Source organism: Aethalodelphis obliquidens, unplaced genomic scaffold (assembly GCF_003676395.1).
Source record: "Aethalodelphis obliquidens isolate GAN/ISIS:26980383/991018 unplaced genomic scaffold, ASM367639v1 scaffold2, whole genome shotgun sequence".
Lineage (NCBI taxonomy): Eukaryota > Metazoa > Chordata > Mammalia > Artiodactyla > Delphinidae > Aethalodelphis > Aethalodelphis obliquidens.
Genome location: NW_020837946.1, coordinates 19,497,141 through 19,509,597, shown reverse-complemented (window position 1 = coordinate 19,509,597; position 12,457 = coordinate 19,497,141). Strand labels below are relative to the sequence as shown.

The following is a 12,457-nucleotide window of genomic DNA, read 5'->3' as shown; positions in this document are numbered from 1 at the left end:
GTCACCTGCTTCTTCCTGGGTTCGGCAGTGACCCTGCCAGTCTGAGCCCGAGGGTCATCTTCCTGAGCATCGGGGCATCCCTCGGCCCTTCATTCTTCCATCACACCCCTCTTAGTAACCCTCTTCCACGGGAGCCACTTAGGATTTTCTACTCCTGCCCCAAACTGCTGAGTACCACCGAAAAGTCCTTAAGATGAGGATGCACCGTAAGGACCTGTAAGGACCTGTGAGGTCCTTTTATTCCCCCCAGCTGACTCCAACCGATCTCACAACACAGGGGCCATGCAGTGACCAATATCACCCTTTCCTGGCTTCCAGAGAACCACACCCTTTGAGTTTCCTCCACTTCAAATGCTGCTCCATACCAGTTTCTTCGCCGGTTCCTCCTCCTGCCTCAAATTGTTAAACGCTCAAGGCTCCAGAGCTCAACGCTTCTCCATCTGTGCTCACCCCGCTAGGCGCTATCATGCAGTGCCTTACTTCACATGACATCATACACTGACAACTCCCACATTTCTAAGCTCCAATCTCTGCCTCATAAACTCCCGACTCATACATCCAACTGTCTTGGACATTTCATGAGCACCTCAAATCTCATGTGGCCAAACTCACACTTCTGATACCCCCTCTAAGCCTGCTCTTCCCACGTCCTTCTCCATCTCAATAAAGAGCAACTCCATCCTTTAGGTGCTCAGGCCAGAAACCTTGACTTTTCCTTCTCTCACATCCCATGTCTAGTCTCTCTGTAAATCTCGATGGCGACACCTCCAAAATACGTCTACAATCTGAGTGTGTCTCACCATCTCCAGACACCATCCTGATCAAAAGCACCAGCATGCTAACTGGTCTCCCTGCTTCCATCCTGGCCACACTGATGTGTTTAGAGAAAGTCAGGTGAAGTCACTCCTCTGCCCAAATCCTTCCTAAGGCTTCTCACACCATGCAGAGTGTAAGCCAGAGGTCTTATGATCACCTACAAGGCCCACAGAAAGCTGGTCCCCATGCTCATTCCCTCTCTGATTTCGGGCCCCCTACTTTCCCCATATCAGGCACACTCCCGCCTCAGGACCTTTGCACTTGCTATTCCATCTGGCACATTCCCTCCCTGCCCAGGGAAGGCTTTTCCCTGAACATCCTACCACCACCCCCCACAACCCTTCACCCCTCATTGGCATTTCACTGCTTTATTTTATCTCTATGGTACTTATCACCCATCTGACATATTATATGTATATTTGTTTATTGTCCATTTCCACCTCTTAAAAAAAGGATCTTTATCTCTTTTGTTTACCACCATTTTCCAGAACCTAGGCTAGCATGTAGCATGGATTAAGAGCACACATTGAATGAATGATGGAATGGGCCTTGATCTCAACTCCTATTTCCATGATGAAATATAAAAATCGGGTTCTCAATTCAAGCTCCCAAGGCTTGACACCAATATCTCCCTATATCTGTATCCATCCTCTATTCTTATTTCATGAAGAGGTACCTCACCTCCTGGTTGAGCCTAAATTATCCACCTGGGTTCCTAAGCCTAACTCCCCTTACCTCCTTAGAGACCTAGTCTATCAATTTCTTTCTCTTCTATCTTTTTCTTCTCCCTCTTCCCTCCATATTCAACCTCTCTCTCCTCCCCCTCTAAAAACATTCTCATGGCTCCTATATTCACAGAAAGAAGTTCTCAGTATCTTGCTACCCTGTTTAGCTACCACCCTCTTCCCTCTTATCACAAAGCCACTCAAAAGAGTGGTTGATATGCTGTCTGCACCCTCTCATCTCTCACTCCTCAATCCCTGTCTGGTTTCTGTCACCACCACTCTATTGAAAATATGCCTTTGAAAATCACTGGGGCCGCCTAATTGGCAAAAGCCCAGTGAAGTTTCCTGAGTCCTTCTCGTCATGCTCTCTCCACAGTGATATTGCTAACCTCCCACTCCTCCTCCTGGAAACCCTTTACTATTCTGACTTCTGTGATGACCGGCTGTCCTAGTGTCCTCTCTCTGTCCTGAACATTTGTTCTTAGTCCCCCGTATGACCTCCATTCCCTCGTGGCCGTCTCATTCTAAGTTCTTTTCTCTCCATGCCCTCTGACATATTGAGATCTCATCCATGCCCAAAGCTTTAACCTTTACCTTTGTGAGAATGACTCCCAAATCTATAGCTCTTTCCACTCTTTTGAGCTCCAATTCCGATGTCTGATTGCCTTCCATACATCTCTACCTGGAGGCTCCACTGTCACTCAGATTCAACATATCTAACACTGAGGTCTTCATCTTACACCAGACCTGCTCCTCCTGCTAACTTCTGGCTTATTAATGGAACCATCATTCTGTTTCTATTCATGGAGCCTCAGAATTATCTTTGATGTCTTCCTCTTCTTCACCTACTACATCCAATCAACTTGTAAATGCATCAGTTCTCATCCCACCACAGCATCCTTGGCACCCATCTCTTCTTTTTCATTTCCATGGTCAGCACCCTAACTCAGCCCCCATCACCTAGGTTAGCTAATAAGCTCCTAGCATCTCCCAGCTCAAAGTCTCTCCCTTTTAGTATCCTTTCTGCCCAGACCCACCAGATACATCTTCCTAAACTACAGCCCTGATCATGGCATCCTCTCCTAAACACAGTAATGGCTTTCTACACTGCCACTAGGTAAGATTCAGGCTCCTTAGTCTGGTATTACAACCAAACAGACGCAGGCCCCAGGCTACCTTTCTTGACTCTCTCTCACGCAGCCTATATGCTCTCAATCCACTCTATTCTTCAAACATGCCTTAAGTTTTCCTATCTTCATTATGAGCCCTCTCTCTCCAACGACCTCACCCATTTTCAAAGTCCTACCCACCTTCCAAGGCTCTGTAAAAGCCACACTCAACAAAGAGCCTCCCCAATCTCTCCAGCTGATAGTGAGCTTCCCTTTTTCTTCATTCCCACAGAACTTTCTTCATACCTCTCTTATTACAAATAACTTCATTTTAAAGTTCCAGTTCTTTTTCCCCTTTCTAAACTCTAGACTCCTTAAGGATAAGATCAACTTCTGATTTCCAATATGCATTGAAATCTCTACCTCTAGAGACACCTGAGATCAGTACAGTCACAGAATCAGGATCATAAGATAACTTGATTGGACTCAACAACTATGACTCTTATTTCCTTTTCTTGTCTTATTGCACTGGCTGGGATATCCAGTACAATGTTAAATGATAGTGGTGATAACAGGCATCTTTATTTTGTCCCTGGTGTAATGAGAATGCTTCTAATTCTAATGTTTCACAGGAAAGTGTGACATGTGCTACAGTACCTACCCTTTGTCAAGTTAAGAAAACTAACCCTACATACTCTGAGCGCTAAGCTGAAATAAGACGTAAGGAGTAGTTGGATCAAAGTGGGATGAACCAAGGACATGGAACTGAGGTATAACAGCCTCAGTTGACAGCCAAGGAAAAAGAGCAAACTTGAGGGAGAAAGGCCAGGAGAAACCAGATCATACTGATGACCATATAGAGGTTCTCCCTCGGATCTGAGGTTACTCATGTTGAAGCTTACATTCCAGCTTCTTGCAGAAGAATGTAAAATGAGAAGAAAAAGGCAGTGCTGAAAGTCTATCCCTTGGCTCCTGGACTGTTCTACAAATTAATCCTGCCGGTGCATCCTTATCTACACAGCACTGCGGATAGAGCTACTGAAGAAGTTGTGCAAGCAGGACCTGCTGACATAAGAAATACTGTTCATGACAGGGCATGGACCCAAGAGGTCCTTTGTAGCCCTGGAGACCAAATATAACTGTCCCCTCTACAGCTCTTATCCCTTCTCCTGACTGAGTCACTCACAGTTGGTGGAGGAGATGACAGCAGGGTTGGAGGACACAGGTACTGTGCCAACAATATCCCTCCCTCCACAGGACTTCTTGGCAGCCAAAACCTGAGCAGCTACAGGATATGGAGGTTGAGAGGCAAGACCTCAGAAACTGGTAGGAGAGAAAAGGATGAGGTGAAAGCCACTACAAGATGGACATCCTTCTAGGGCCATTAAAGTATGGCTTCCTTCTGAGCAAGCTCTGGGAGAGCTATACAGAGGGTTCTGTGAAAAGGAGGAAACTCATCCTGCTCCCCCAGAGAAAAGCCCCTTGGATCCTGCCCATTATTAGACTAGAGTGTCACTATTCCTCAGGCCACCATCCCAACTCTGTAAAATACTGAGAGGGCCCGTTCCTCTCCCTTCAACAAAACCAGGAGGAAAATGGTTTCTGCTGACAAGCCAGGTACTCCTTATCTCATGGGCCCAGATGTAGACAAAAGTAGAAGACACCAGCCCCACGGGGACCCCCATGGAGCATTTCACCCCTCGGGTTATAGAGCTACTCATCTTATGTTTTGACTCTTGGGTAAAGACAATGATGTGATGCTACCAGGGCAGGGGAAGTCCTTGATTGCCAATTTCCATAGTGTGAATACTGCCATTATGGCCAATTTCAAGTTACCAATAGTTGAACTGGGGGCTGTGCTCTGCTCTGAAATACAGGAGCAGGGAGTCCATGCCGCCACACCAGGTCCTGGACTCAAACCCAACAGCCAACTGGCCTGGCCCCAGCTACTTCCCTAAACCCACCATCCATCCTCAGGGACGGCGTCTCCCTTCCTCCCTGTAGCTGGCATGGTGACTCAGCTTCCCCTAAATTTAGGAAAAGGGACAGAAGGCAGAGTCAGCTGCCCAGGCTCCCCTTCTGCTCCCTGACTACCCACCACCCTGTCAGCTGAGGGGCTTGGCACAAGGTCCCCCTCGCCCCAGGCTCTGGTCCACCCTGGTCTGGGCTTCACCTCCACAATAAAACCAACTCATAGGATTTCCCGCCCAGTCTGGCTGCCCCCATGGAATGGTCACAGGCTTAGGCCACAGGGAAGGAAGGGAGCCCATTCCTGCCCCTCCCAACATGGCCCTGGACACGCTGCCATTTCTTGCCTTTATCTCCCCAGTAAGCTCATCTGGTTGCCCCACTCTGTCTCCTCTCTCTGGAGACTAAGTCCATTCTCTGATAGGAAATGGGGCTCTGTTTCTCAGTGCCTGCTGCTTCCCATACAGAGCTGGTCCTAAAGCAAGGACTAGCAGGACAGCTGAACAAGAAGATGGACCTTGGCCTCCCCAGAAACGGAGAAATATCCTGAAAGGACACACCAGGGATGAACACTCAGATGGAGCCCAAGGGCTTCAGGACACCCTCTCAGGCATTGCTGTGCCTCTGGGAGGGCTCAAAAGGGAACTGGAGTCCACAGAGGCCTCCCTCCAACCTTCTCCAGGCCTTCTCCACCGCAGGCAGCTGCAGAGAGCATCTCCTCTCTGCCTAGAAAATTTGTACTCCAGCCCTGGAGTCACCACCTCCAAGAAGCTTTCCCTGATTGCCCTAGGTGGGAAACCTTGCTTTCCCAGGCTCTGGGGCTTTGTTCCCCACTTCTGTTGTAGTACACATTGCTCTCTGCTAGAATTATCTGTCTGTGTACCTGCTCCCTCACTAGAACGAAAATTCCTGATCTTTGAACCTCAGTGCCTGGCTTGGAGCCTAACAGGCAATGAATGCAGGAAGGGATGGCTGTCATGTGGGCTCCTGACAGTCTCTTCCCCAGGCCAAAGCAGCACTCGCTAAGGCGTGATGGCTGGGCCTGCACCTCGCTCCAGCAAAACCAGCCACGACCAGAGAGGGAAGGTGTGGAGGGAATAAGGAGGGGATACCCAGAACTCATGGCCCCTGAGGCTCTTACCTGCTACCCGGTGGGCCACAAGCCCCTCCAGGTTCAATGGCTCCTCCTCTGGGGTTCGGGATGGGTCTGAAGTCACCTCCTTCGGTGGAAGCTGAGGCTGAGTGGTGAGGCCAGGGAGAGAGACTGGGGGCAGCTGAGGCCCCGGAGAGCTCTGGGTGTTTGGAAGGAAGGCAGACGAGGAGGAGGCAGCTGGGCTCTTTGGACGGTAACTCTGGTTGGGCCCCGTTAGACACGGCTGATAATCATAAGGTGAGTAAGGCCTGCCAGGAGGGACAGACTCCAGGGAGGCCCGGGGAGCAGGCTCAGGGGTGCCCAAGGAATGCCCACTGGGGATGTAGCCAGATCTGGACTGGGTCAGTGGATGGGACTGGGAGGAAGAGCCAGAGAGGGGCTGGGAGGAGAGCGGGGAAGCGCCGGGCCAGGCCCCAGGGACACTCTGGGACTTGTGCAGTGGGGCGGCCGCCGTGGCTGGCTCCAGGTCCAGCATCAGCATATTGAGGGCTTCGATGGACTGCTCGATCTCCTGCTGGGAGGCCGCCTGCGGGAACTCGGGAAGGCCAGGCATGGGGGGCTCTGCCAATGGCTGGGGACTGGGCCTGCTGAGCCCGAGGCTCTCCAAGTGGGCTCTTTCCTGCTGGCGAGGAGGTGGCTGAGGCTGCCAGGAATTCAGGCCCCTCTGCACAGCCTCCCGGCTGCTCCCGCCCCGGGCTGGAGCTGGGGGCAGCTGGGGCTTGGTTTCCGGAAAGGACTGAGAGCGGAACATACCGCTGGGGTCATGGCCATAGTGGGAGGTGGTCATTGACTGTGGCCAGGCTGGGTGGGGCCCCTCCCGCTGGTAGCCAGCTAAACTCTCCTGTGCAGAGTAGGAGGGTCGCATGGGGGCAGGGTGGCCAGCTTGGGCAGGCACTGCCCGGCTGGCAGACTCATAGGGGTATCCCCCGCCATTGACTATAGGTTCCACGGGGTAGGGCTTGTCCAGACCGTTGGTCAGTGGAGACAGGGCCTCCGGGTAGCCCCCCTCACTGGTGTTAGTGACCCCATCCAGGGAGGACAGTGTGCCCATGCTGCCCACGCTGTGCCCATCCTGGTTGGGCAGCTCATCATCCAGGATGTCTGTCTCCCGCTCAGATGCCAAGGCCCTGCCATTGACGTGAACCTGGGCTGGGACGACATGGCGGCCGGAGGAGGGAGCAGCAGGGCCCCCCGCCAGGCGGGACCGGAGATGCTGCGTGTGGTACATGGTGCCTTGCTTCTCTCGCTCCAAGCCAAAGCCGCTGAGCAGGCGGTCCAGCTCACGCTTCTCCTCGGGACTCAGGGAAGCAGGGGCGCTGGAGGGGCCGGGGGCAGGCTCATCGGTCTTGTCTGTCTTGGTGGAGGCTGTGGAGTTGCCCGAGTCGCTGCTCACGGAGAGGGTGTGCTCCACGTGGTTGGGGGTAGCCGACAGAGCGGGCCGCGTGGCGTTGACGGCCCCGGTGCTGCCGTGCAGGGAGTCCTTCTTCTTCACCTTGGCGTACAGGCTCCCGTCCAGGGGTCCCTGCGTGTGGCCCACAACCTCTACAAGGGAGGGACCAGAGGGGAGACAGACAGCAGATGTCAGTGGGAGGCGGGACATCTTCTATTCTCCCGAGGAAAGCAGCTGAAAGCTTCCCTTCCCTGGATCCCCAAAGGGAATCCTCTCAGCACCCCGAGATAGAGCCAAGGTGGCAGAGGGCAAAAGGACAAAAGGACTCTTTCCCCGAGCTTCCGAGCAGAGCCCTCCCCTGCACCCAGGGTCAGGGCCAGGCAGTGGAGTCCAGGGTTGGGCCGGGGTCCTGGGGGCAAGATGCCCCCGTCCAAAGCCTGAATGCGGCACTGCGCTCGTTTCCCAAGGGCCTGGGGTGTTGGGCTGAGATGGGGTCCAGCAAAGGCGGCAGGCCCGGTGTTAAGGAGGACACAGTTTCCCTCTGAATGCCAGGGCCCGTGGACGTTCTGGAAAGGAGCTTCAGGGGCCAAGGGTGGAGGGAGCATCTTAGGGGTTGAGGACACAAAAGTAGAGGTTTTCAGCAGGGAGAGGTGCCCCCTGTGCCATTTTGTCTGAGATGCTCTGGGGACCCCGTGAGCAATACTTTCTCTGAAAGGAAAAAGTGAGCGCTGGGTGGCTAGAGGCCAAAGGGCTGACTCAGGAACGAAGAACTTCCCTGCCCAGAGGAACTCAGTGATTTCACACCCTGTACAGTCAGCAGTCCAGTTTCCAGCCTTGACACACACACACACACACACACACACACACACACCTCCCTTCCTCCCCCTCCAAGGCAGGCCCCCAACTGGCAAGAAAAAAAGCCCCCTCCCAAACTCCAGCCCAGACACCAACAATCACACACACACTCACACACAGAAAACCAAAAGACATCCAGAGACACACACTCCCACCAGAAATCACCCAAATCAAAAACACCCAGACGCGTGCACTCACGGAGTACACCAGACAGCCCCAGCACCGCGGTCAGAAAGAGCAGGTGTGGATACGAATACACAAATACTAATGTTAACAGTAACATTCAGGGAACACTTTGCTACGTTTACACATACGTTATTTCTAATCCTGTGAGTCAGGGTTGTTATGCCTATTTTAAAGACGGAGAAACTGAGACGTGAAACCATTTATTTGCAGACACATAGTACTTGGTAAAGCTGGGATTTTAAATCAGAACTAATTTAAAATTTTTTAAAAAACTAAATTAAAATCAAAGCTAAAGCAGAACTTCACACACCACACAATTTTTTATTATTCTGCACTGTCATATCACACACACACGCACCCACAGAATAAACACATAGAAAGTAGCAATACCCCAAAATAAATACTGAAATTTAAAGCCACAAACATTTCAGAAAATACAAGCTCCTACCATGCCCAAGGATCAGCCCTCAGGCCAGAAGTGGCAGCCTCTAAAAATAAACACTCATCCAGAAGTCCACGGCCAAAAACAAGTGATCAGACAACCGCAAAACAGGAACATCCTGATCAACACACACACACAACAAACCACAGGCCAACCGAATGACGTCACCCCAGCACCAGCACCGACATGCCCGACGAGGCACATCGTCCACACGCAGCCCCTGGGGGCTGGAGGCTCTGCCCATTCACTTAACCCTCAGAACCATCTCTCTGCCCCCAGTTTTCCCTGGGGCTTTGGGGTCTCAGCCAGCAGCAGGCCCCAAGTGACACCGGGCCAGAGTGTTGCCGCAGCCCAGGGCTCACAGCGATGGCGCCGGTCTGAACTGGAAAAGGGTTTTGGCTGAGAAAGGTCTGATTCTCCGAAAACCTGCCCCGTGTTCCGGGACCCCAAAAGGCTACTAAGATGCAGTTATACACATGCTGCCTCTCCCAACTCACATGGCATCATCCCTAAAGGGGCCGAAATGCAGATGAGAAGCTGCCCCTCATGCTGTGGCCTTCCAAAGAACCGGGCTCCATGTTCTACACACAAAAAAGAGACTCTGGCTGGCTGTTTCCAGAGGAGAAAAGTATTGCAGACAGAAGGCTCTCATCCACTCAGATTTTGGAGGGTGGTTCCCGTGAGGATGGGCCCCTCACACCATTTAGTGGCAGTCCGAAGAGCTGTCTTTCCTTCTCACTGTACCCAGAAAGCTGCTGGCCCTACTCTCCAGCCCACACAGTGAGATGACAGAGTATTTCTCCTGGGCCTGGGATCTCCTCCATCCCCTGAAGCCCCTCATCTCCCAGGTCCATGCGCACATAGGCCGGGAAGCAGCGGGGAGGAGCAAAGCAAAGGGTGGAGTGTCCAACGCCCTCCCATTTATACTCAGAAGGCAATGAGAACCACTGGGTGCAAGCCAGAGCAGATCTGAGAGCATTCCTTCCTAGGAGAAAGCAAACCCACCCCAGCATCTCACTAGGGTTCACAAAAGAAAAGCTGTTGGCAAGAGAGACAAGAAAGCATCTTCCGGGCTTGCCTGGTGGCGCAGTGGTTGAGAGTCCGCCTGCCGATGCAGGGGACACGGGTTCGTGCCCTGGTCCGGGAAGATCCCACATGCTGCGGAGCGGCTGGGCCCGTGGGCCATGGCCGCTGAGCCTGCGCGTCCGGAGCCTGTGCTCCGCAACGGGAGAGCCCACAACAGTTAGAGGCCCGCGTACCGCAAAAAAAAAACAAAAAAAACATCTTCCAAGACAGGGAGGGAGAATTCACACTGATTACCACTACCTGATATCTTGGCCCTCTGGGCCACGCCTTACTCTTCACTGACTTTGAAAATGCCAATATCAAATTTATTCTGCCACGACGTCATTTACCCAGACATGGGCTACTGCTCACAGGAACAACATCAGGATGATAACTGCCAGGCAACTAAGGCTTAGTAAGAAAATCGAAGAAGTGTAGACTGTTTAATTGAATCCCATTTGCCAAGTACAAGTGGAAATGCCTGTTCCTGATCTCAGAGAAGGGGCCGGCTGCTCCTGATGCCCAGTGCTGGCAGCACGCTCCAGGCTGTGCTACACCTGCACTGGGTCATCTTCCTTTTCAAATCAAGAGGAGAAACTGAGGACACCCAGGCCCCTCCTAGGTCTGTCAGCCCCCGTGAGGGCTCTGCTGAAATCCCAGTGCACCTGAGGGGCACGAACACCTGCTGCTCCCATCAGGAGTGAAGGAAAGAGCCCACATCCCTCACGCCATACAACACGCTTGTCATCCCCTTCTCCCCATCAACCACGTCCACATTAAGAGCTATTTACCAGGACCGCAAGAAGCCGGAACACCATGTCGGTTTCAATCTATTAAGGCAGGAAGGGCAAAAGAGAGAGGCGGGCAGAGCAAAGAGGAGTGAAACAGAGTGGGGGAGGAGGAGAGGGGACTTCGAGAGGTGAGGGGAGATGGCTTCAAGGCTCTTAAGGGGCCACCAGATCCATCTTGAAGTCCCAGCAGCCTCTATGGGCCCAGCCAGTTCAGGTAAAAACATCTCAGATGAGAGGGAGTTGGACACCCAGTGGGAGGGAGCAGGGGATAGAGGGAGGGACCTGCCTGGGTGGAGCTGCGGGTACTGAGAAGGGGAAACACAAGGTATAGGCAGCCCAGGGGGCTGAGCTCCCAGGCCCCCAGCCCGGGCCAGCCTGGACATCCTGCCCATTTCTCTAGGGAAGTGGAGAAGTCTCTTCAAGGTCCTGCTTGCTTTGTCTGATTATGCCTGGCTCTTCCCAGCAGCTGCTCCAAGCCCTGGACTCCACCCTCAACGCTGAGCTGGATTGCAGCAAGGGGCCCTTATTCCACGGCGGCCGTAATCCAGATGTGCGTGTCATGCTTCTGGAAAGCTCTGAGGAAAATCCCCAGCTGACTTGGACATGGACCTACTCTCTACTCCCTACCCCCTAGGCTCCCTCCAGTGAACTGCGGAAGTTCGGGTGTAGCTGGAAGCACAGCACAGGCCAGTACGCAGGAAAGGAAAGATGTGTCCATCCCACACACTTCAAAAGGAACACAAGAAATAAACATGGGATGCTAAAGTGATAAAGGGTCTGGGCAGTTGCTGTCTAATTTTGATGTTCATAAGAATCTCCTCTGGGGATTGTTAAAAAAAATGTAGATTCCAGGGCCCCATCTCCAAAGATTTTCACACATAGATCTAGGGTAGGGCCAAGAATCAGCATTTTAACTAGCTCTCAGGGGCTTCTGGGTAACATCTTGGGAAACCTTGACCCAGGTGGTCAGCGTTTTGAGCCCTGAGGTTAAGGACCTCCGCTTCTCTCACTAATGTCAAGTGGAGAGATGTCACTTATTTAGGTGTCAGAACAGACAGGCCAACCGGGAAAAGTCAAGGGTGCCAGCCTGGTGGACTGCAAGAAAGTGACTCAGTGACGAGAGACCCCTCCCTGTCCAAGAGCAGACCCGTTGTGCACAGTGAATGATTTATTAAGGTCTTCAAGATGGGGCCCTTCATGATAAAAAGTTCTTTGGGTCCACGTCCAGCAGAATAACAGCTCATTACAATACATTACCCAGAGCAGTGATGACCAACCAACGTGGAGGAAAATCAATGCTGTGCCAATAGGAAGAGGCACGGTGCCCACCCTGGACACAGGCGGTTTAGAGGCAGACGGGGGCCCCAGCAAGCCAGGAGGGACTCTCGGCTCCTTAAACGTGGGAATGAGGCATCAAAAACCATGTGTGTCGGGCAGGTAGGTGAGCTTTGACAAACAGTGAAGCTTGGCCAGGACGCAGCCAGGAGAGCAAGTTCTGGGTGTGTTATCCCTTTAGCCACGACCTCTTCCCCAGCCACGGGGTGGGGAGGTGGGCTGAGGCTGGGGGGGGGGGGGGGGGGGGGGCGGCTACTGAGAAGCAACGTGTGAAAGCCAGAGGAAGGGTACCAGGGAGGCCAGAGGGATGCAGTTCTGGAGAGGAAGCAGAGCGGAAGGGCCCCTCCCGCCCCACCCCCTCACCAGCTCACTCAGAAGGATGGCCCCCATCTTAACGGCTAATTCAGCTTGTGTTAACCACTAAACCTCCTTCACCACGCGGAGCCCGGCCTCCGAGCCCATCAGGTAAAGATTCAGATGCTTACTTGCAGGTTTGCTGAGTGACAGGATTCAGGCGCTGAGCACCTTGAGCTAGGCCTGGCACATCCACAGGCACGCTAACCTCTCCCCTTCCCGGCCATGCATCTGGCCCCCACCTGCCTTTTGAAGCCTCCCCTTCACT

The 12,457-nt window shown here is 52.8% G+C and overlaps 1 protein-coding gene across 6 annotated transcripts in view; it reads right to left on the bottom strand.

Annotated features, from left to right (window-relative positions):
* The window catches only part of TNS1 (tensin 1), a 204,983-nt gene that overhangs the window by 41,722 nt on the left and 150,804 nt on the right, over window positions 1-12,457 (bottom strand). For all 6 annotated transcript variants that reach the window (XM_027121786.1, XM_027121791.1, XM_027121783.1 and 3 more), the window contains one exon: window positions 5,760-7,313. In XM_027121786.1, coding sequence (XP_026977587.1) covers window positions 5,760-7,313 — 1,554 coding nt within the window. The remainder of the gene's footprint in view (window positions 1-5,759; window positions 7,314-12,457) is intronic.